We start from the raw sequence: 24,348 nt of genomic DNA, 5'->3' as shown, positions 1-24,348 counted from the left end.
ACATCTTTACCTCTCAGACTTCACTGATGCTGGCCAAGAAGCAACTAAATCAAAGATTTAATTTCACGTTCAAGCATTATGTCTTCAAACAAGCTGCTGTATGTGACTATCACATCCTAAAAGTAGAGAAAAAACATTAATTGCATTGCATCATAGTTTTACACTGCACTGGCAATTCAACAGTGATGAAAACGTGGTCTTCTATTAGACAGAACCAGAAACTAAGGGAGTGCCATGTCTGCTTTTTATGTTCACCTATATGGTTAACATCTGGCTAATTAGTTTACGAACTGCAACAAAATACATCTTGTCGACTCCATTTCTCTACTTTGTAAGGCTGCCACTGAGTACTTATCTATGAACAGAAGCTGTTCTGTTCATTAACACAAAGCTGGAAAGAAATTTCAGTGCAGTGGCAGAAATGACAGACTACTGTGCTCTAAGAATCAACACTGATAGTACTGAGAGCTACTAAAACAGCTCAACAAATGCATAGGCTTTAAGACACCGTTCCTAAACATTGCACTTTTGCCACAAGCACAAAGTATAGCACGTAAAAGCCCCCTGCTTTTTCTTTCTGAAGGCACGAGGCACTGAAAGCATGCGTGCAGTGATGCACATTCTCTAACTGAAAAAGCCAATAAGCATCCAAGGAAAAAAAAAACAGTCACAAAGGTTTTATTAAAAAAATTCCCTTTTCACCTCAAACAAGTGAAGCTTAAGTTCTGTACTACTAGGTTATGTTTAGAAAAATGAAAACAGTACAGTAATTTTTGAAGGCTATACATTTTAAAATCCCATAAATCAGCATAAACTTGGACTGTGCAAGCATATATAAGCAAGTATTTCAGATGTCATTTATTTGGTCCGTCAGATGTACAGTATAGTAGTAGTATCTGAGTTTACAAAACATCAAATATAAATAACCAGAAACTGTAACAATACACAAAAAATTTGCTTCTTACATTGACATACCAGGCAGTACAAGCTGAAAAACTTGAGTAAATTAACAGTTTTACAGTAATGTACATAGTGCCAGTTAAAGTTTAAGAACACTGTTAAAACATGGCACTAATTTGCTTTTGTGAATTTTCTCCTTGTTCAGGGCATGAAAAATGTTTAGGACTAGACTAAAAATACTTTTCTTCAAGCAAAAGAAAAATTTAGGTACTTACAAATCTGGGCATCAAGTGATGACCCTTTTCTAAAACAAAGCAGGTTTTTTTTGTCCTACTGAAATATACTTAAAAGGTATTTACACAAAAATAACATGCTTATTTCCATGACAGTTAAGCAAATATTTATCTGCAAGTATTTCAAAACTAATTTCTACTACATTTAATATATGGAATTCAATATGGAAAAACTTCTAGAGTCTATTGAGATGACAGCTTTATCATCAAGAGATACAGACAAAAAATAATTAAAGCCAATGGTTTGGTATTTCCTCAGAAAAAAAGCCTTACAAATTAGTCTAGTTCTTGACATTTTTCACATCCCCAAATAATTGGCTTCTACTGCATTACATTATCTCAATCATTTTGTCAAACAGCATTTGCGTGTTCAGTCTAACGCTATAATTTCATCTTGCTCCTCTGTCTGCTCCATACGTGCTCTCTTTGTACTGACGCACTCTTTATCTTCGAGTTTTCTCTTGAGGCTCTTATTTTCTGTTTCATCAGCATTACTTGAATGGCCTTCATCTTCAGAATCAATAATATATAGATCATCTTGATCTGGAGCTGCAAAATACATATTTTTAGTTCCAATGGGTACTGTAAGGATAGTCTGCTCTCAAAACAAAGTGCATAAAGGACACCTCTAATGCAAATAACGTATCTCGGAGCATTCTTTATCCACAGTCTTTGTCAACTAACTGCAAGAATCTTTTGAATTTCTTCAAAACCTATGAAATATGCTTTTCATGTGGTTATTCCCTTATAATTAGAAGTATGGAAAACATTTCTATAACTCAAATATTCCCATATTTTTAGGAATTCCCACATTAGCTAACACTGATGCATTAGAACAATTTGTTGCATGTACAAAGCAGAAGAACTGCATGCTATCTGCATGTCTTTAAGAAAAGAACCTTTAAACGCAAAGCTGTAGCCCAGCCTGACTTCTTGCTACTGCATTCAATAGAATTCTCCACTAGAAACCATGCCCCACGAGAGAGAAAACATGTTAAGCAAGGGAGGAGTGGAAGAGTGGGCAGACTTGAAAGAGCTAAGGATAACAATGGATGGTATAAAGAAAGCAGAAGCAACATGACCTTTCAAGACATCTGGTTGCCTTCAAGTACAGTCTTGTTTCAAAAAATAATTTTGTGCTAGTTTCTAATGCTATCTGGGGTGAGGGGCTGTTTTTTACTGATTTGAAATTATATCAGTACTCTTACCATTTAATCTTTCATGAAACAGAACACAAGATGCAAGTGACTTCACACTTCTGGGTCTACCTAAAGTAGGACTCTCTGACAGTTAAAGGAACATCATCCAAAAGCTTAAGATGGAACTACAGATATAACTAAACACCACAGTGTTTCCAGTACATTAGCTTTCACTGCTTACACATCCCGTATTTGAATTAAGCTATTCTGAGCATATTCAAGAGAATACCCTGTACTAAAAAAGTCATGGTGGTACTTCTTAGGTAGCAAATACTTCTTTGTTTTGCTGTGCCTTACTCAGAAGGTGAAAAATAATTATTTTTAAGCAGACTTAAAAAGGCATCTTCTTAAATTAACAGAACGAAACGTGATCAACGAGATCCACAAAGTAACTTCTAATCTCTAGGGACAAAGCAACAGCTTTGATTCTTTTTTTGTCAAACAACAGAGTGACCATGAGACAGAATGGGTTTAACTTTATTTAAATCCCTATATAAGATCACCAAATGTAAATAGTGTGTTTGACACCCTCCCTCAAGCACCTGCAAGTTAAATAATATAATAAAATGTATTTACAACAAACCTTTGAAAAAGTCTGTGCATTTTTGCTATTTAATATTATATTTATACAGAGGCAATTTGAGTGTCTTTCACTTAATGTTGGCAAAGTTAAGTCATAAAATTCAACTATTTTAATTGGATTGAAATTTAATTGGACTGACTATTTCATTTTATTTAATATTGTCTTGTTATTTACCCGTTGATGTTGAAGGTTGTGCTCCATCATCACTACCATTGGTAATGTTTTTGGATGTTGGTTCTGATGGTTTAGGGCCAACTTTTTCAGGAGTGTCACCCACAACTTCAAATTCAACATCTTTTTCTAGGTCTTCACTGCAGAAAAAATGTATTCAGTTTTAAACAACAAAAATATGTTGGTTTTTTTCACAAACAAAATATTCAAATTATCAGAGCATCCTCCAATTGGGGCAAAGTAAGGAAAATATACCTAAAAAGAAGGAAAATCTGTTCATCCCTCCTCTATAATTCATGCTTTGTCTATTCATGAATACTGTTCCCCTGTCAGTGCCATGTCATAAAATGCTCGAGAAAGAAAGGAAGTCATTACCTTAGATTACTTTCTTCCTCAATCTCACATTCTATTTGTACTGAAATTGCACTGTGTTCATTTACTCTATATAATACATATATTACTTATCCAAAGTTAAATACACAACACCAATTACTTCAGTGTGATCTCTCTTTGCATTGCCATATTTGAACGGAGGCAGATGATTTACTACTTCAGCAGGTTTTTATTTGTTTTTACACAGCTGCTTCTCACTTTTTAGCTGCCCTAAAAGCAAATTTAGCTTTGCACTATTTTTATGTTGCATAATGAGCAAACTGTTCAGATAAAATCTTACCAATGACTTTTGTAATAAAATAGAAATTAGGAAATCCAACACACTGAACTATACCAATTTATTAAAAAAATCTTTAATTTCATTATATAAGCAACTTAATGTTTTAGCTTTATTCACAGATTTAAAATTCATAACTGGAAACTCCCTGTGGAATTATTCAATATGTATACACAAAAATAATTATTTCAGAATTCTTACCTATGAAGCACATTGATTAACAGAGTATAATCCTGGAGGAAATCATCTGCTTGTAGTCGAGTGCCATTTCGAATTCCAAAGTCTGATAATTTCCTATGGTTATTTGCTAGAAAAATAGTAGAACACAGTGGTGCATACAGCTATATATACAAGACTGTCTTTACTATTAAGAAATGAGTACTCCAGGAGTTTAACCTATAATCTGAACATTCATACTTAAATCTGAAAGTAAAAGCTGACATATAAACCTATCAGAAGTTAAAATTGCATTTTGACTTATCTACTTCTCAAGTATCATGATCACTTAACTATTATTACACCTAGGAACATCTTCTGGAGATGTGTATTGTAATAATGCTTACAAGCAACATGAAAATAACACAGTCTAAGAACCTACAAATGAGAAAGTGAAAGGGACTACAAACAGGTGAAGATAACTGCTGCCTTTTTATAACGAATACCTGATTCCTGAGAGGAATCTTGATGCTCCTGGTGAAAGTTCTTTATATGGGAAAGCAGAACAACAGATAAGCTAGAGAACACCACCAGCTATTTTTAAGCCACTTACATACTTGCAAATCCAGTTCTTTAATTATTTCTCTACAGGCTGAGCACTAAACCACTTACTATACTTCAACTCCTTATATTGCAGTTTCTTACTAGTTTGTGTCTACTTTTATCTAGAAACCTTCAAAACAAATACCTTCTGTTTCTCCTTCTTCCGAAGAGATAAGAATGGTTCCTTTTCCATCATCTATTTGTACATCCGGTGCTACCATAGCAAATTTTTCTTTCACTATCTGAAAAGATTAATTTGATTATATAATCAATATCTGCTTTTATAATGCTCATAAAAGAATTCACCTGGAATTATGCTGTTTTTCCTATCCTGGCCCATGTTCAGAAAAATAGTAATAAAATAAAACTAATAATAAAAATAAAAACTATCTTTTTGTTACCTGAAATCTCAGGATCCAGTCACAAAAAAATAATTCCTGTGACACTTGCAATCTCACCTTTACAAGTTCAGATGATGTGTTGATTTTTTAAATACTCCTTTCATAAAATGGTAGTTTTAGAAATCAGTTGCAAGTACAGAACTGTAATACAGCTACTGAACTATTCAAATGAAATATTGTTTTTCCTGTTAGTTATGAATAGGCTTTAAAAGACAGAATGCATTCTTTCACAAGATACACAAGAATACACAAACAAGATGCATACTGGCTAATCTAGCTTTTCTTTTACCTGGGAAAAAATGCAAAGTAGAGCAAATACAACAAAGCTAACATTCAGTCAAAATATACCAAACAAAATCTTTAATACTGGAATCAAAGCAAAAGCTAATATTTAAAATTTACCTTGTCCTGGAGTGTTAGCACAGTAACCTTGTGTACATTAAGTCTCACAGTCACTTCTGGCTTACTTGTACATACGTAACAGTTAGGATTTGGTGGATCCAAAGCACAAGGAACCAATAGCTTCTTTTTGGGATTTGGCTGCTTGTTCAAAAAAATCTTGAATACAGACAAGAATGAAACAAGTTATTCCGTAAGTAAAGTACTCATCAAACCTGTTTTCCTACAGATTTATTCTTAGACTCCCAGGTTGTCCTGTTTCCTAATCCTCTTTGACATGCCAACTGAACAGGAAAAAGTGTGTATTACAGCCAGCCCACAACAGCACCTGCACTGACTAACAGCTACTGCCAAACAGAGCTGTAACATGAAAGTAGCATGTGTCAAGTGATGTCAGTCTGCTTCTCTCTCTTCTCCAGCAGCCAATTTTCTTGAAATCAGTTGGAACTCTGCAGTCTGCGAGACTTCCTTATTTACTGTCTATGCTGGGTGAAAGTTCCTAACACATCCTAACCATACGGGCCACCCTTCAACTCCCAATACACCACATGATGTCACGATGTGGAATGTCAACAACGCAACAAAAACCACAAAACCATGACACAAATTAAGAATCTACTGTAACAAAAAGTGATACAGAGTAATACTACACACTATTAAAAGAAGGCTAAACGTGACTGTTGAATAAATAACAAGAAAACAGAAGTGTCTTATTCCCACTTACCGTTCTACACTGATCTATTTTTCCCGATAAAATCTTCAAACCCTCCAACACTATCAGACCAGCTATTATTGCATTAGTAGTAGCTATAGCTGGGATAATATTTCCTGCCATTGCTGCAAAAGAAGCAAGAGTGCAGAGATTTTTAACAGCAAATGAAATGCAGAAATTTAGATTATTAAATAAAACATTATATTAACTCTTACACTTGATATCAAATCTGCTCTTCATATTCATACTGAAAACATGCATCCTGAGGTTTGCAGCAGAAGTGACAAAATCCATTGCAGAAGGGTCATCCTGACAAAAGTAAATGGAAAGTGCATTTAAAAATCAGATTACACATTGGGAAAACTTTGCAACATACGGTTCCTAAAATTACTACCTTAAAAACCACCCAAAAAAAGTCTGTAAAATATTCCATTTCAAAGCATGTGGACTTCATCTTTTAAATGGTATGTTTGGACAGAGCAGCAGTACTTTAAAAACATGTTTAGAAAATGTATTCAGTACTTTAATACTGCATTAGTGTATTAATGTTAATAAAACACTGATGTTTATACTGTAATACTGTTTTCTATTTTGGTCGTGGTTCCCCCCATACTAACACACCACATTTTTTTCTTATGTCAGGTGACAACTGACTACAGGAAGATCAACTGTCTCTGGTACATTGCTTCTTATTTTAATTCAGCAGATCTTGAACTATGCCATATACCCACTGTCAGAGCTAAGTCCAACTCTAGCTACAAACCATTGTACAAGAACAAGTTTTAGGGAAAGCTACAGCAAAGGAAAAATGGAGTGGTATTATTAAAATATTTTCAAAATGAAAACATGGCAACTACTTAATCTGCGCTTTTCAAAGTTGGTAAATTGTTTTTCATCACAATACTTAATCCATACATTCAAAGACATATGAAGTATCAAAAGTATGTATTTGTTTACTTACAGGGCGTGCTTTTAGTGATGTGTCAGCCATTTTTGTCCTTAGAACCACTACAATGTAATTAAACTAAGTGACTCCAACATTTGTATTAAGTACACAGAATATACGTGTTTCTTACTATGTGGTAAACTAACCTTATCCCATATAAGCTCTGCTCCATCACCTTTCTTAGCCAGATGAAGTCTCAGGGTTTCAACACTCTTTGAAAACAAGTGTGCATAGCTCTTGACATCAAGAACCTGCTGATCTTTCAAAACTGAGGATTCATTTTGTTGGTCAGGTACGTTTTTCTCTTTAGGAAAAGAAAAAAATAATACCAGGAATATTTACAAATTCCAAACAACTCTCTCAAAAAGCTAAGAATTTTCCAACGGAACTAAATACTTTCTAAATTGAAGAACAGTACTCTTAAGCTATCGCTATACTTTATCCTATCAACAGATGTGCACAAGTTAGAACAAATTTAAGTTTGCAGCTTTTAGATAAAAAAGTATCAACATCTCTAAGGTCTCCAAGAATAAACTGGCATGATATTCTGTGAAATAGGAATTTTCCATAACCAACAATGTTATTCAAAATAAGAATTCCAAAACAGTTTTTAGACAAAATGTTTTCTATATAGGGAAAAAAAATCTTCAGGAGTTATAAAGAAGTATGCTCAGTATCAGTGAGAAAATATACATGTACAAAGCTGCATTAACAAACAAGAGGTGACAATTACCTTGATTTTGTACTTCAGCCCAATCCAGAGGCACTGGAGGCTTTCTTTTTCTCCACAGCTTATCCATTGTCAGCAAATATCTAATATCATCTTTAAAAAGCTACAAACCATAAAAAAATAAAAGGAGGAAAAAGAAATATTTTATTTTTTCATCTCCTTTGAAATTGAAAAACAGCATTAGATTTATGTGTTTTTGCTCTTCTCCTTGACAATATTTTGTATTATAAATATAGAATTGAACTTCACAAGAAAAAAAAACTCTCAACACTTTGTGCAGAAAGTAGACAGCTCTCATTAATTTGGGGGCACCAAAATCAAGAAACAGTCGCCCAAACAGTGGGTCCATGTGAAGCTATCACTATCACTACAGCTATCCCCCTACGATTCTGGCACCTACATGACAATTAATTCCGCAATGAAAAATCCCACTATCTATCAACACTCCATTCTATAATAATTTCCTCTCTACATACACTTTTTGCAACTACTTTGAAGCAAAACTCCTAAGAGATAATGTTTTCTTATACCAGCATCTGATTATATACAGGGCACAGATTATACATCTTTGATCCTCAGACTGATTCTGATGAGGTGCAGTGAAACTTCTACAGAATTCAAGGGTTCATCTTCTCATATTAAAACAACTCAACTGACTTTTTCTCTACCATATGGAGAAGCCGCTGAAGTTGTCCATACAGACACAGATGGAATGCCGTAAGACAACAAAACATCAAATTGATCAAGTCATAATACAATTGCATGAGTGATGCCCAACATTTAGTGTTCAAAATGGATTTTGACTGAATTTTAAAACATCTCATACACTTCAAATAAAGACATTTATCAGGAGTAAAGAAACATACCTTAGTAAAAAGCTTAACTGGATCGTATCCAGTTGATTTAGCCCACTCCTTAGTTGAAACACGTTTAATCTCACCATCTTCATTAGATGCTCGTGCTCTGGCTTCTGCTTCTGCTGGCTCCCCTATAAATAAAAGATTAACAAAACATGTTAGTTAATGGAAAAAAAAGGAAATCCTATCCAAGTATTTCCCAAAGTGTTAATGATCAAAATTATTCAATCAGCATAAAATGGCTTTACTGCTCCCAATAAACGCTAAATTAGACACAGTGCAATTGTGACTGTTCATTTCTACAACTACAGTTCACTAGTTTAACTTAATGCCAACAAATTCTTTCACTGGCAGAAACAATGAGCAATTATTTCCGATTTGTTTTCTTCTCATTGTGCTGTAATTTCATAAATCCCTAATGATCTCCTTTTAGCAGTCTCTTTTCCTTGCTTAAGAGTCTTAGTCTCATTAGAACCTTATCAGCTTCCTACCTCTGGTCATCCCTGTATGATAATATTCCATCCATACATGTGCAGCTCATTTTCATTTTTTTTTTCCTAGTCATGTCCAGCAATTGTTATCTTGGCTACTAGTCAGCAAAAAGTTGGTATTTTCAGACAACTACTAAAATCTTGACTGAATAAAGAAAATCAACTCAGAAAATCATCATTTCATGCACAGATCTGTGAATGTTCTCCCCTCCTCTCTCCAACTCATTATTTTATATTTATCTGCACCAACATCTGCCTAGTACTTCATTGCCTAGTCATTCTGTATTGTGAAGCTTTCTTCTACTTTTAATTCTTAAACAGCACTCAATTTTCAGTCCTTGGTTCAGAAACTAAGCCTCCCACCTGCAGGGAAGGAAGTACTCCATCAAATCCAATATAAAGGAAAAACATGCTGCCCTGCAAAGACCAGTAATATTTAATTTTCACTTCAAGTTCCCTTTGCACTGCTCTGTGCACATGGGGAATTGCTCCAGAGGGAACAGAAGTCTAAATAAGTTTACTCATCTAAACTATCACAAACCTGGGTGTGCTAACTGGAACTTCATGATTACAAAGCGCATTGACTTCCTCACAGCTGCTCTACCCACACTCTCTCTGAAGACAACTAGTGAATGACAGAGACCTATCTCACACTGTATTAAAAGGTTTTTACAACAGCTGAAGTAATCATTTCATTAAAATTTTAGGCTTCCCACAATGGCTGCAATTCTGACAACTGAGACCATCAAAACATTGGCATTTGCATGTTGGCCACACAACACTGTGCATCAAGTTAACAAACAAACAAAACCCAATCAATTAAACAAAAAACTAACAACGATTAAATCACTTCAAACTTTTAATGCATAGTAGTAAGTATGATGGACACAAAGGGGACCTGCTGCTTACATGCCTTAAATTCATGCTGCTCACAAGCATGTAAGTGGAATCCTCTCAGAAGAAAATGGGGCAAAAACCATAAGTTTAAGAAATGGACAGAAGCAAGTCCACCTCTGACACGTTTCAGTAACAGGGTGAGTACAGTTTATATCACACTTACAGGCAGCTTCAGGATCAGCTCTGTCAGGAGAGACCTCTTGATCAGCATCTTCCTCTCCAAACAACTGACTGTATAGCAATTAAGAACAACACAACACTAGATTTTAATTATATCTTATTAAAGACTGAAATATTTGCTAACTGGCGTATGCCCACTTTAGAATTCTTGCTATCAGAGTGCTACTTCATCCACTGCAATTTAAATTGTTGGAATTCATCACATGCAGGCACCACATGGACAACGCAGAAAATCCAAACAAAAAATGAGTTTAGAAAAATAGATGCATATAACTCCCTCAGCAGTTCATCTACCTCAGCAATCCCAGCAAACCTGACTCTGTTTTACAGCTGTTCTCCCTCTGCCCTATTTTCTGTGATACCAGAACAAGTTTTAAGCACTGACATGTTATCTGCATATTTTAAAAAACAGAAAAAATGTCAAAGAACTGGAGGTTTTTGCTATTATCTACATTGGTTTTCAAATTGTGTCCTTAATTTCTCAATCTGTACTTTTAGAAACCTGCAGTTAGAGTCACAGCTCCTATTCTGAAAGACAAAAAGGAAAAAAGACTTACTTAAACAAATACTTGGCCCACACAATGCAATGGATAGGTTCTGATGGTGTGTTTCGGATTGTACAGCCTGGAAAAGTCTTCTGAGTTGGTTTAGGATGACATTCATAACATTCTGTCACTCCCTGGGGAAAAGTGAAATATTCAGTTGTAACACTGCGAGGCTCCCCATAGTACACGCTACTATCAGATGAACTGTAACTTTATCTCAGAGCACCCAACTCCCCCTTGTCCAAAATAGACAATGATTTAAACTTAAAGTGACCAGGGTAGCACACAAGCTAACCTTCTTAATAACTGTTACTTGACCAAGGTAGCCTGCAGTTCCGCTCTCTATAAGAGGAACATCGGCAGCCAGACACATCCTGTTCACATGGTTACGGGCAGCTGCAAAGCAAGAGGTTTTACAGAAACGTGAATAAGTCGAAAACAGTTTAACTTAGACAAACTCAACCTAGCCTCCTACACACACATTTGTCCTGAATTTGCCTTATTTCACTACAGACAGCACTGTGCCTCTTCCACAAAGCCAGCTGACCATCTGATACAAAATATACTGACGCTATTAAATACGGCACACGATTTAATAATTATGCATTTACACAGAACACTAATCAGTTTCCATTAAGCAGCAAGATAATAGACTTGTTTACTTTCAAAGCACCTGTAACAGCTCTGACTATGCTTTCATGGTTCTAACAATGCACAAAAGCATTAAACTATAGCTGGGTTAAGAGGATACTTATTTAACTGCTATTGCTCGAGAGCTGTTAGTGGAACACATTAGAGTTCTGTTCCTGTGAACAAGCAACAGTACTTTCATCTTCAATACAAAATCACAGTGAAAACTTCACCTCTGTTATCCAGAGCATTCATAACCAAGGTGAACTGGCGGAAGAACTCTACGTTATAGTCAGGGCTACAGAAAAGAAAAACAATATTCAAAATGGCACATCAAAGTTGTTGGTTATTATGCCACAAAAGAAACAACACACACGGAAAGGGCAGACTGATGTTCATGTATGAATTACACACTCTATAGATTGACTGATAGCCTTTAAGAACCCCATTTGTCTCCTGCCCATTTTAAAGCTGGGTAAAAGCACAAGTTACTATGCATATTACTGCCACTTAGGCCAATGAAACAGGCAAGCAAAGAAGTGTTTATACTGCTCTGACCCAATGACTAATTTGCATGATCTCTGATAACTGACCTTAAAAACCAACAGCTGAGAGTAAGATGTGCTCACTGTAATTACCACAGCTCATCAGACTGTTGATATCTCACTACAGCAGAAGAGCTCAATTGGTTTTGATCGTGCCTGCATAGCTTTAGGAGTCAAGATGAGGGACTTGAAAATTGTGACACCTTAGTGTCTTTGCATTGCATATTCTGACTTAAAGGCAATGCAAAGATAGCAGAAGTGCAAAGAAACAGGATTAATGGTTTTATATTTTTAGAAGGATGCGATGAGCCAATGTTTTAGTGGCTATTAGCATCATCAGAGCTGAAACCTTAATATTAGAGAATGTGACCTTTTGTAAAGACTGGACAAATACACATTAATGACTGGGAAATAGCTAATGAAAAGCTACGTGATCTTGCACTTCACTAACTTGCTATAGATCACAAAGACTAGATTATAACTGTTTGGTAACTGAGCAATGTTTACGCCTGCCTTCCAACCCCAACCACTCCATGATTCTATGCCCTATGAAAAAAACCAAAGACCTTTTTTATTTTTTTTCTTAAATCAAGTACTCAATATTGACACTTATTTTCCTCTAATTATCACTCATAATATCAAGAAATCCTTACAGCACAGAATCTCAAGTAGTAATGTTACTAATAAAGTGAAAATTAGACACAAGCAACTGACTACAGCTATCAGAACTTAATAAAATCCATGCAAAATCCACACTCCCACTAGTGCGATGCAGCCTCGTATTTACAGCTACCTTATTGCAGAAGGTTTGTGAAGTACCTTAAAGCACACCACTGCAGCATTTAAATAACAGCACTTGCAAATCAGAACACGTAATTAGAGCTTAAAAACAAACATACTTCATGATGCTATCATGGTAAGCTATAATATTAGCTTCTGGATAAAACTGTAACACGCTTTCCTTGGCAACCTAGAAATAAAAACAAAACAAAACAAAAACAAAAACAACACTTATTATTTCTTCCTTCTTTCTAAAGAGACGTAGTACTAGTAAAGTACTGAGTAAATTGACTACCTTACAGATTTCAATACTTTAAAATGAAACTTGGCAGACAGCCACAAGCAACCAACCGCCACTTACCTCTTAGCAGCATCAACAAAACCATGACATGCTGCCAACAACGTCCACAAAATAGTACCCAATGAGTAAAGCACGAGCTTTGACTTTTTCCTCACCTGTGCTTTTGATCTTCCAACATGCTTCTTTTGGAACAGAAACTGCCTGTTGAGATTGCTGACATCAATAGTATCCAAATCAATCTACAAGCACAGAAAAAGAGCCATTTCACTTCTGCAGAAATAAAAGGAACAAAGCCATCAACAGACAAACGTGATTAACTAAAATGTAAAAGCTGTACAGGCTCTATTTTGGAGCTGCATACTATTACATTTGCCAACAGCAACTGTAGAAGCACCATGGTCTCCAAAAATAAATAGCCTTCATTTAAATGTTTATTAACAGTGGAACCACACCTCAAATATTCAGAGCTAAATGACAACAAACTTTCTTCAGAGAGTCCCTACTAAAAACGTACATCAACTCTGAAACGCATAAGCTGCACATTTGGTGCAAAGTCAGTAACTGACTCTTCTATCTCCTGCTGGATGAAGATTTTAGTGAGAAAGCATCAGGAGCACAGCGGACACTGGAGGAAATCCCACAGGACTCTGGGGCACCAGGCCCATGTAGGAAGGCCCCTGCACACGCTTCCCCTCTGCCAGGAAGGCCTCCCTGCAAACTAACGGGTGCGTCCAGCTTGACGTGAACATGGCTGTGAGGAATTGAGGCTGCGCTGTCACCTGAGTCCTATACCACAGGGCAAGCTTTTACTATCTGCCACCAGGCAAGCGCGTATTAAGAAATGCAAAATTCACCTAAAAAAGAAAGTAAATTGAATCACATGATCAAGACATTTAAAAACATACACCACAAAACATTCACACTGTACGATCTGAAAGTATGTCACAACTTTAATTCCCCTAAGAGCCATGCTTCTGTTTATTACTACTCACACGCGAACATCACAATCGCAAACATATTTGTCCCACAAGAAGTAGGATTTACATCCCATAGTGACAGGACTGAGTTGTACCTGTGTTGTCACCACTTGTCGTTTACACTCACGCTGAGTCTGCCCGTGCCCCTAACATGTTTGAACAGGAGCAGAGAAGGTGACAGTTCTCCTAAGCCTGTGTTCCCCTCCCCAAACTCCACTGGTAATACTGACACACTCAGTGCAGAACACTTTCAGCTCTATGGAGGTGCTGCTCAGTGTGAAGGTTACACGCCAGCTACTGAGGGTTTTCTCATTTGCTTTTAATTTTATGAGCCAGATTTGAATAAATGAAAAAGTATGTCAGGCATTTCCCATGGAGGACTCTTTGTATACAAGATCAAAGTTCCAAGAACAAACCTGCTGTTGTCTGAAGTAACTGTTTAAATATTTAATTATTTAATCTAAGGATTAATTTTAATGTACTGAACTTTAGTAGCCAAAGAGTTTTAGTTAAATGCTGCATAAAAGCACCTGTGGATACCAAGCACACAGAAAACATAAGCCATTTCAGAAAGGTATTAGGAGATAGAGGTTGGCAATGTGTTACCCATCTTGCCCCCCAATCACCCATGTAATCTCCATCAAAAGGGGTATCTGCCCAAGAACACTCTTCCACCTCTCTTCAGGCCTCCTCAGTCCAAAGCCATGAAGGTTGGGAACTTTGAGAGAAACTAAGTGCATTCATCTGTTGATGTCCAACTCCCTAGAAAGCCTTCAGCCCTTTAACTGGAGACTGCAACTGACATAAGCTGCAAATGAAAACTGGTACTGACAAGACAAAAAAGGTAATGGAAATTTTTCTCCAAAGAGAATACTTGAGACCATCAGACTTCAATCAAAGCTTCAGTTCAGCTGAGAACGATCCAAATTTGACAGTCTTCAAGCTAAAGCAACTTCACACTGCTCTAATTTTTTAAAGTTAGAAGAAAAGGAACTCTGAACTTGCTGAGAATATACATTTGTGTTCTGAATTCAGACCTGTACTTCGACATATAATTCTGCTTTTCAACCACGTATATTTAAACTTCATATTCCTGAAGGGTTCCTGTTAAAAACTGTACTTATTTTTTAGTATTATTGTGTTGATAAATTAATTAAAAAATTACCACACAGCTTACTTATAAAAACAAGGAGCATTCTCAGACATGAGTTTGTTGATGCATAACAATTAAAGGAACCCCCAGTAACACCATGAACAATGACAAACACAATTTCTTTCCATTGACAGCAAATTTCCCATTTGCGCAATTCTGTTCTCTCTCTCGTCTTCTGTCCATCCACTCCATCCACTACCAAAATGTTACTCTATTACATAAGATGCCATCAGTAACATTTTTAAATGAAGATGGCCCTGATCCAACATATATTTAACGTAATGGAATCCAACCAAGGCAGACTTCAAAGGCAATCAAAGAAAGATCTAACCAAAGCAAAGAATAAGCATATTCCAACAAGATCTATGTTTAACGACTAACTGGAAAAACAGAAGATATTAAACTGTATGTTAGGGGGCTGCAGGAGCACACAATTGACTGAATAAGGTAGAAAAAAAAAAAGGAGGAAAAGAAAACAGCACAGAAAGCGCAGGCTTCCACTCATGCTCATTTCACTCACACTGTGCTACAGTTCGGTAGGTTCCCAAGTGCAGACTCAAATCAAAAGGTCAATTTGGAATTACACGCCAGTACAGCCTACAGATCTGTTTTAGTGCAAAGCCCGGGTTGTACAAATGAGAGAGGCAGAAGAGCAGCGGGGCTCTTCTATGAGCCGGCAGTGCTGGGAGAAGCTGATTCTGATAAGCTCTGCTCAACAAGTCAGAATGCAGGGCCAAACTCCTTACTGTGTCACACAAAACGCTCAGAAGCGTCTCCTGGCAAAGCACAGACAGCACAGCAGACCTGAACTGGTACTCCAGTGGCTTCTTAATGCCAAGTTATGAAAACACTTCTCTAAAAACTGAATAAAGGACAGGAGGCCGAGCGATTTCTCTCCGTCCCATATCCAGTGCCACCCACTCAGTTCTGCCCTTCCTACGCTCAGACGAGCGCCAGGAAGCAAAATCGAAAGCATTGGCGCGCGGGAAGCTCTCACCGCGGACTCCCAGCACGGACGGTTTTACAGCTCAAAAAGCAGCCTGAAAGCACGGCTCCCTCCCGCTGCGGCCCGCCGCCAGGCCACGAGCGTCCGCACCCGCAAATGCCGCACCGGGCCAACCTCGGGCCGGCGGGGCTGCACACCGCCGCTTCCCAGCCCGCACCTACGGCCCCGGGAGCGCCGCGGCCGCTCCTCCGCCAAGCGGCGGCCGGGGAGGGCAGGGCGGCCCGAGCTCTGCGGGGAGGAGGGCCCGCCGGGCCGGGGGAAGGCGGGCTCGCGGCGGACGGCGGCGCGAGTCGCGTCCCTTTGTGCGGAGCCCGGCCCGGCCCGGAGCTTTGGCGGGCGCGCAGCAGTTTGAAAACACGCAGACAATGCGGGCGGGAGGGGCCGCGCCACAGCACAGCGCCCCCGCACCACAGCGCCCCCGGCCCGCCCCGCCAGGCCCCGGCTCCCACCCCCCCCGCCCGGGCACGGCGGCCCTCCTCGCGCCGCCGATCCCGCACCCGGCCCGGCCCCGGCCCGCACCACGTCGATGTTGCTGAAGCCGGTGAGCACCAGGTCCTTGAGGAGCTCGCAGCCGATGCCTCCGGCCCCCACCACCAAGAGCCGCGCTTGGGCCACGGCCTCCGCCAGCTCGCTGCCCAGGGGGCCCGACACCGGCACAGACATGACGGCGGGCGAGAAACGGCGACGGGCGGAAGGAGCGGCGACGCGCGGCTCTTCTCAGCCGGGCCGCACTCCGGACAGCGAGCCCGCCGAGACCAGAGCGGCGCCCGCCCGCCTGTCCCGCAGCGCCCCCTGGCGGCCAGGAGGGCTGCGGCCCGCTGCAGCGAGCGGCGCGTAAGGCGGCAGCGAGAGCCTCAGCTCGGGCGGACCGCGAGTTCGAGCCCCGCTCCCGCCGCTGCCCGGCGGAGGGCGAACGGGACCCAGCAGCGACTTAAGGTGAGACCACGGCCTGGAGACGCAGGGCCCGTGCCCCGTCCGGCCGCAGCACAGGGCATCCAGCTCCTGGCTGCAGCTGGGAAACAGGTCTGCCAAGTCCCGGGGAGGGGAATCAGGAAGCTTACTGTAGTATAGTATGAAGTGGTATTTTTACATACACTGACCTAAATTCTTTGACTCACCTCTAAAGCTGACATGGGAAGCTACAGTTTATCTCTAAGAATGCTGTTTTGCAAACATATTAAATCAATCCCTCTCCCCCCCCTTAAAAATAAAACCAAACCCTTCCAGTAGATCAATTTACACTGTGACATTAAGCCCACAAAAAGCTTTAACTTACTTAAAATTCTCCTCCATTAAGTCAATTAAAATAGTGCAATTTAGCTCCAACCATCAGGGAGCATCACAGAAGAATTCAAAGTTGTCTACAGCAGCACAATGAGCTTGTGAGCACAAGCCTGCAGCAACAGGACAGTGCTGCACCTACCCTCATCCTGTACCTGCAACAACAGCAGCACTAGCAGAAACCTTCACCTTAGCTCCACTCGACACAATGTGATGACCATCAGAGCTCGTCTAGTCAAGCAGATTAACTGCCTTCAGTGTAAAAGCATACAAAAGTCACTGCAGTTACAGCAAAGCCCTCTCTGCCACCATCCACCGAATTTCCAATCTGTCACCAATACAAATAAAGTAGATTTGTTTTTAAATACTTATATTAAACTTCTCGCTGGTAGTAGTTTCTAAAAACTGGATCTCACTTTCTTCCCCAAGCTTTTAAAAAAATCTAACTATAATTCTAAAATAACCTCTACACTTTTAACTGCGTCTTTAAACAAAACAATGTTTTTTTTGCTGCCACATTTTGCAGCCATGATAATGCACATCAGCTATTCGAGGAAATAAGCACCATGCCAACAAATGAATTTCATTTTTCACCACAGTTGATGAAAACTCTGTTTCATAATCACATACTTTCAAGCTGCAGCAAAAACCCCAACAAAACAAAACAACAAACAACAGACTTTCCATCTATGAAGAGAAATACCATTTATTTAAATAATTTCTGGTCAGGGTCTTCTTGTACAAAAATAAACTCTTCCAGAGGGGTTTGATGGTTTGTTGGCCAACAGCTTTGCTCACATGTATAAACTATAACAGTCCCAAATTCCACTGACAGATCTAAAAACAAAACAATAAAGGTACATAACATATCAGAAGAATGCTACTGCTTGCGACTATTGCTTATTACTGCAGTTCAGTCTTCCAATCCAGAGCACATTTGTCCATACTCAGTCCCCTACATACATTTCCTAATTTCAAAGATTTTAAAGGAACATGACTGATAATTTTCAAAGAGCTTCTTATGTGTCTGCAATTTATATGACAATATTTATTATTTTTCTGAGCCCTCATTTCATAGAATCATAGAATAGCTTGGATTGGAAGGGACTTCAAGGGCCATCAAGCTCCAATCCCAACTTTCTCCTCTCATTTAGCCGGGGAAGTATGTTCTCATTTAATAGGCAATAAAAATAATCACTACCAAAGTCACAGAATTATCTACACTGCTGCTATAAAAGCACACCAGGAAGCACGTGAAGTCCAGTGGTGGAGCTTCCATTTGCTCAGTGAAATCTATAACAAATATTATTATATCCATCATCTAGGCATATATGTATCCATTTGGAACCTACATAATTCTTCAGCCACTATAGTCAAGCACATCAGTGCCTGTGGTTAGCAAGAAACAATCCAAATTACAGTTTAGTGAACCTTACCAATATATTTCTAATACTCATTGAAGTCAATACCTGCATTACCCTGCAGCATGCTGACCAGTGCTGGCATAAGCTGAAACTCGAATATTCTGTTGCTTCCACAGTTACTGCAGGCTGGAATACTGTTGTCAAAGTTGGCTGGAGGACAAGTTATGAACAAAGGCTGACCACCCCAAGAGTATCTAAGAGAAAAAAAATATATATATATTTTGTATCTCAAACAACTAGGAAAAAACCCACGAACATTGTTAGCAGCCAGTCATCTGCCTATGCTTCAAGTGAGTCACTCAACAAAAAATAAAGATAGGAAAGTGGACAGTGAAAAGTCAACACTTGGAAAGTCTTAAGGAAAGAGATGGATCCAAGGGGGTAAATGATTTAAAATGACACCTCCAAAGTGTGCTAAACCTGACTCAATTACACCAACATCACCTGCAGGGAATTCTGTCTTTGCCAATAGCTCAAGAGACACCTGTCAGCCCAGGAGAAATGGAGGCATAACATTTGTATTAGGTACATACTGTGTTTACCCATAATACTCTTGAAGGAAAAAGAGGGCTAATAAAGATTACAACTAGCAATACTCATAGAAATCACCTGAGCAATGTTTCACAAATGGAAAATTCAAAGAGCAAAGTGATAGACTCCGAAAAAAAAGCTGCTTTAAGAATACTACCCACACTCTGCATTAGTAAATTTTCAGAATAATGTTTGATAGTTAACTAGTGGATGCTCCTAATGATTCCTGTCTGCATAACCAACCCCTCAAACTTTACTTCCTCAACAAAAAGTTGCCAGTTAGCTCCACATGGCTCTGGAATCCTGGCAGACAAAGGTTCTGCAACTACACTGTGGTAGCTTGAGCAGATAGGTTTCATCCAACTCTACAGATCAAAGAAGTTACAAACTAATGCCTTGTATGATTCATGGAAATCATGGGTATTATCTGGTACTAGAAATAAGTTACGATTTGAATACATTGATACACTCGTACTCAGAAAGAGCTTCTCCTTCTACAAGTTTTCTCTGAGATTAAACTTGCTTTTGTTCTAAGAAGAGCAAGCAATTCTGCACGGTCACTGGGTCACAACCTGCAAAGGACCTCAGGCTTTAAAATGAGTAATTTCTTACTTCACTAACATCTCAAGGACTGAGCCATAAGCAGTAACAATAAGGTTACAAAACTTCAGAGGAAGAGATAGCTTTGGAAGTACATCATCAAAATGTAGCAGATTTTTCAATTAAGAAAAATAAGTCAACATTTTAAATCAAATTGTTTATTTTTATTTACTGTCAGCCTCCATCTATGCACTCTCTTCCCTTAACAATGACCTGATCAACATACCTTAAAATCTGCTCCGGACAGACAGATATTCTTTTCATAAACTTATGGAACATGTAGTCCCCACTTCTGACTTCACTCTTCTCATACTTCTCATTACTATCTTCACCAGCAAAACTATGAGAGAAAAAGAAACAAACCAAAAATTCAAATTCAGTACAATACTCATGCTAAATATGTTGCAGTTATGAGATACTCACATTAAATTATAGCATATAAACCAAGAAAAAAAAAAGACAAACTTTAAATTAAGAGGCAGTCACTCTTCCAGCAAGCAGCTGAGCATTCTGCCTCTAGCTCCAGTATCTGTTGCTAATAGTATTTCAAACTATGCTATGACATTCATAACCATCAGATACCTGCTTAAATCTAAGTGCTCAGAGTGGTCACCTATGTTAAAACTGGAAATACTTCTACTACCTACATCCAAAAGTTGTTTACCTGACCCTGAGAGTCTTACTGCAGCCACCATCCCAGTCTCTAGTCAAACTCCCTGAGTTCATCAGCTTTTAAAAATGCAACCAGAATAATGAAATCTCTTTCATTATAAAGTAAAAAAAAAAAAAAAAGTCAAATGTCACAATATAAACTCATATCACATAGCATGATGTTGTTCAAACCAACATTTTTTTTTGGTGGTTTGGTTTCATAGACTGAAGGTACACTGCTCTGTACAGAGCCAAAGGGGGATTCCAGCTGCTCAGTCACTCAGAAATAGATGCATCTCTGTAAAACTCAAAATTCCCAAAGTGGAGAAAACTGATGCAATGTTAGGTGCTTCCTGCATTGCCCAGCACACAGCTGCTACCTGAAGGAGGCAGTTACGACCAAAACACATTCACACCTAGTGAGAGCTAGACTTAGTTCATCACTCAGTACAACCTGAACAACACAATCCCTTCAGCTTCTGCACGAAGTTTAAACAAATTCTTACCTTTCTGACATCAAATGTTCCAGATCAACACCCTCTCTCTGCTGATACTCTTGCAATAGTTTATTTGCATGATCTGTATCAAGGAAACCAGCATAGTCTGCTTCATCCACAACACTAATGTAATAGGGATGAAACACAGGAGCTGAAGTGGCTGTAACCATCTCCTCTGTGGGTGGGAGGTCTGTATTCAAGGAATCTGACACGTCTACAGCTTCGGACAAGTGAAGCTGTTGAAGCTGTGACACACACTGTGCTTCTTCAGATGCAGAGAGGCCTGCATTTAGGCCCAACATCTGAAGGGCACACGTGGGAGATTCTGCTCCATCACAGCCTCCCCAGTCGTCTGCCTCAGCACACCAGTCCTTCACAGAAAAGTTACACTCTTCTTTCTGCAAGGGAGAAGAGAAACATTTCAAGACTGAGCACACTCATGCAGTTTCACTGTTAATGAAGAGAAAGAAATTCTTAACCTCATGCTAAGTGTTATGCTGCCCACTCCCTCTTAATGCCAGGTATCAGCATATCTGTGTCTGCTTCTCACAGCAGCACACTGGAAAAAAATAGTATGTCAGATTGGGGAAATGGTACAAGAAAGCAATGGCTGCTTGTGTGATGCACTGCATCACCATTCCCACGTTGCTGGTAGCCAGCTTGGATGTATTTCTCTGAACCAGTTACCACACCACACTAAGTTCAAAGAGCGGAATATGGAGAAATAAAACATATTTCCCCATTTTTATCAAAATATAAAGTCATTGACACAGACGAAACTACCACAGTGTAAATACCCCAACTGATTCAGCACTCTCCCTGCCTGCCAGCATTAGTGTGGAAGCAATGCTCCTTCTTCAGTCACCCGACGCTGACGCTCCAGTTATGCTTCAAAAGACAACATTCCTGAAATTGTGACAGTAAATACTTTTGTAACCCCACTTTAACAGCAACCGCCACTCAGACCACGAAGCCCTGAGCCTGCACACGGATCTCCGCCGAGGGCTGCGGATGCACACAGACGCGCTGCTCACGCAGACACACGCGGGCACACACAGACACGCGCAGGCATGCAGCACCAAGCACGTGGGCACCCGCACAGCCCCCGAGCCCCGCGCCAGGCGGTACCTGCTTCGAGCCGCAGCCCCGCGCCTCCTGTCCCCGCTCCTCCAAGCTCTGGGAGCGCAGCACCTTCCAGCTTCGGCCCGACGTAGGAGAGAGGACACAGAGAAAGGCGTTGAGCTCAGGGCGGTTCCCGGCGGCCCCGCGCGCACGGCCCCGCGCCCTCACCTCTGGGGCCGCCCCCAGCAGCCGCTCCCGGCGCAGGCGAAGACGTTGGCGAGGCGGTGGAAGGGGGACGCGCCCAGCGGGCAGTACACCTGCACCAGGTGCGCCAGCTCCGCGCCGCACTCCCCGCAGCGGGGGCGGCCCGGGCGCACGGCGGGCAGCGCGTCCTGAAACACACACGGAGCGCAGCGCTCAGCGCCGCGGGGAGAGGGGAGGAGGCGGGCCGCGGCCCCACGGAGCCCTCACGAGGCGGCCCCCACCCCTGCACGCCCCGCCCGTACCGCGCAGCCGCCCAGCTTGTTGGTGGCCCAGCCCGGGGGCCGCCCGCCGCCCAGGCACGGCCCCGGCACGGCGGCGTCGCGGAGTCCCAGCAGCACCGGCCGCCCTGCCGCCGCCGCCGCCGCCATGGCAGCGCCGCTCCGCGCCCTACGGCGGCCGCCGGCGGACACGCGCCCCGGCGGAGAGCGCCTCCCGCTGCCGGCCGGCAGGGGGCGCCCTCACCGAGCCGGCCGCCGTCTCGCGGCGCGTCCCCGGGGGCGGGGGGGGGGAGGTTGACGTGCTCAGCTCCGGACTGCGGCTGCGCCCCGTGAGCAGCGATTGCTGCCGCCTGCAGGCGGCCCGGCTGCCCGAGCGCGGTATCTCCTCGGTGCTCATTAAAACCGTGCGTCGTTCGAATGATCTCAGGCGATAAGAAGCAATTAGAACCTTTGCAAGTTACGTGGACACCTTCAGTCGATCCTTACCCACATAATCTACTTCAGATTTTCAAAGTTCTTAAACGCCTTGGTTACCTGAAAGCAGGATTTCACCAAATGCACCTTTCTAGTCATACCGCTGTACGTGTCATATCATACCTCTTTCCAGGTATCGGCACTGCTCCCATATTCTGAGTGCCAGCTTACTTACACTGCAGTGTTAAATGTGTAGGGAAGAAACGAGAAGGCGTGGTGTTAGCCGCAGTGCAGACAAGGATGTGGGCACAGCTGGTGGCCTGCTTTGCTGCCCTAGCAGCTGAGATGCTGTGACTATCGCTCCTTACCAGGACAAAAGAAAACCGATTTTTTGGATAACACCTTGCTTGAGCAGGACACAAAGGTAGCTCAAGGAAAAGCTACTCCAGGCTCAGGTTTAGGCTGATGTAACAAATACTCTATGCGTCAGAAAACACTGCTCTCTGGAGCTAGGTAACCTGCAGAAGTGGTTTGTGACATTAAAAGCCAATCTTAACCACCAACTGTCCCTTTCCACCCCCTCTCCTAAAACTACTGTCCTGCCCCACAACTTTTCACAACTTTTTACACCATCTGATAAGCGCAGGACAAGGTGGAGCAGCTTTAAACCAAGAGAGGGGAGATTTAGGTTAGGTGTTAGGAAGAGATTCCTTACTGAGAGGGTGGTGAGGCACTGGCAAAGGCTGCCCAGGGAAGCTGTGGATGTCTGAGGCCATTGAAGGCCAGGTTGGGCAGCCTGAGCTGGTGGATGGCAACCCTAATGCCAGGGGAGCTGGAACAAAATGATCTCCAAGGTCCTCTCCAACTTAAGCCATTCTATGAACCGCTAGAGTGAGACACAGGCTCAGTTTTATTCTCTTTCTTCTTCCCATGCTTTGGGGCAGCAGTCCAGGTGACCAGCCAGCTCTCACTTGGAAGGTGTGTAAGTGTTTAACCTTGGCCAGCATCGATGCCAGCAGACCTCATGCAAAACAACAGGGAAGCCCTTATGATTATGTAAACTGTTCCCTTAACAGATAGTACATGTATGCTTGGGCCGTGAACTCAGTGGATGGTTTCCGCATGCAGACCACACATCCTCTATAGCTTTGCCTTCTAAGCAAAATACCACTTTGGAATTGGGCAGCTTGAAAACAGAGGCCACCTTGCTGCACAGAGCTTCTTGGGCTTCCATGTCACTTGCTGGACAGCTGACAATAAATTACAGAAATACAGAAGCAC

The 24,348-nt window shown here is 41.0% G+C and overlaps 2 protein-coding genes across 2 annotated transcripts; both read right to left on the bottom strand.

The window, feature by feature from the left end:
- Positions 1-662: 662 nt before the first annotated feature.
- Positions 663-16,848, bottom strand: UBA2 (ubiquitin like modifier activating enzyme 2). Its single transcript, XM_065733165.1, has 17 exons — positions 16,645-16,848; positions 13,145-13,228; positions 12,808-12,878; positions 11,597-11,661; positions 11,029-11,129; positions 10,746-10,867; positions 10,172-10,239; positions 8,630-8,751; positions 7,767-7,866; positions 7,180-7,337; positions 6,303-6,396; positions 6,100-6,212; positions 5,379-5,534; positions 4,721-4,817; positions 4,018-4,123; positions 3,150-3,286; positions 663-1,742 (listed from the first exon to the last, which is right to left on the bottom strand). The coding sequence occupies exons 1-17, from the start codon at positions 16,786-16,788 to the stop codon at positions 1,564-1,566; spliced, it is 1,917 nt and encodes a 638-aa protein (XP_065589237.1). The 5' UTR covers positions 16,789-16,848; the 3' UTR covers positions 663-1,563.
- Positions 16,849-18,086: 1,238 nt separating this feature from the next.
- On the bottom strand, positions 18,087-22,803 carry PDCD2L (programmed cell death 2 like). The gene is made up of 7 exons (XM_065733178.1): positions 22,678-22,803; positions 22,400-22,563; positions 22,238-22,307; positions 21,119-21,507; positions 20,188-20,301; positions 18,876-19,024; positions 18,087-18,243 (listed from the first exon to the last, which is right to left on the bottom strand). Exons 1-7 carry the CDS (start codon positions 22,801-22,803, stop codon positions 18,113-18,115), a joined length of 1,143 nt encoding a protein of 380 aa, XP_065589250.1. The 3' UTR covers positions 18,087-18,112.
- Between the last annotated feature and the right edge of the window lie 1,545 nt (positions 22,804-24,348).

Source organism: Cyrtonyx montezumae, unplaced genomic scaffold (assembly GCF_038088225.1).
Source record: "Cyrtonyx montezumae isolate F1298 unplaced genomic scaffold, pur_monq_1.0 scaffold_17, whole genome shotgun sequence".
In the NCBI taxonomy this organism is placed as follows: Eukaryota; Metazoa; Chordata; class Aves; order Galliformes; family Odontophoridae; genus Cyrtonyx; species Cyrtonyx montezumae.
The sequence above is the reverse complement of the archived record's forward strand: the minus strand, read 5'-3'. Positions and strand labels throughout refer to the sequence as shown.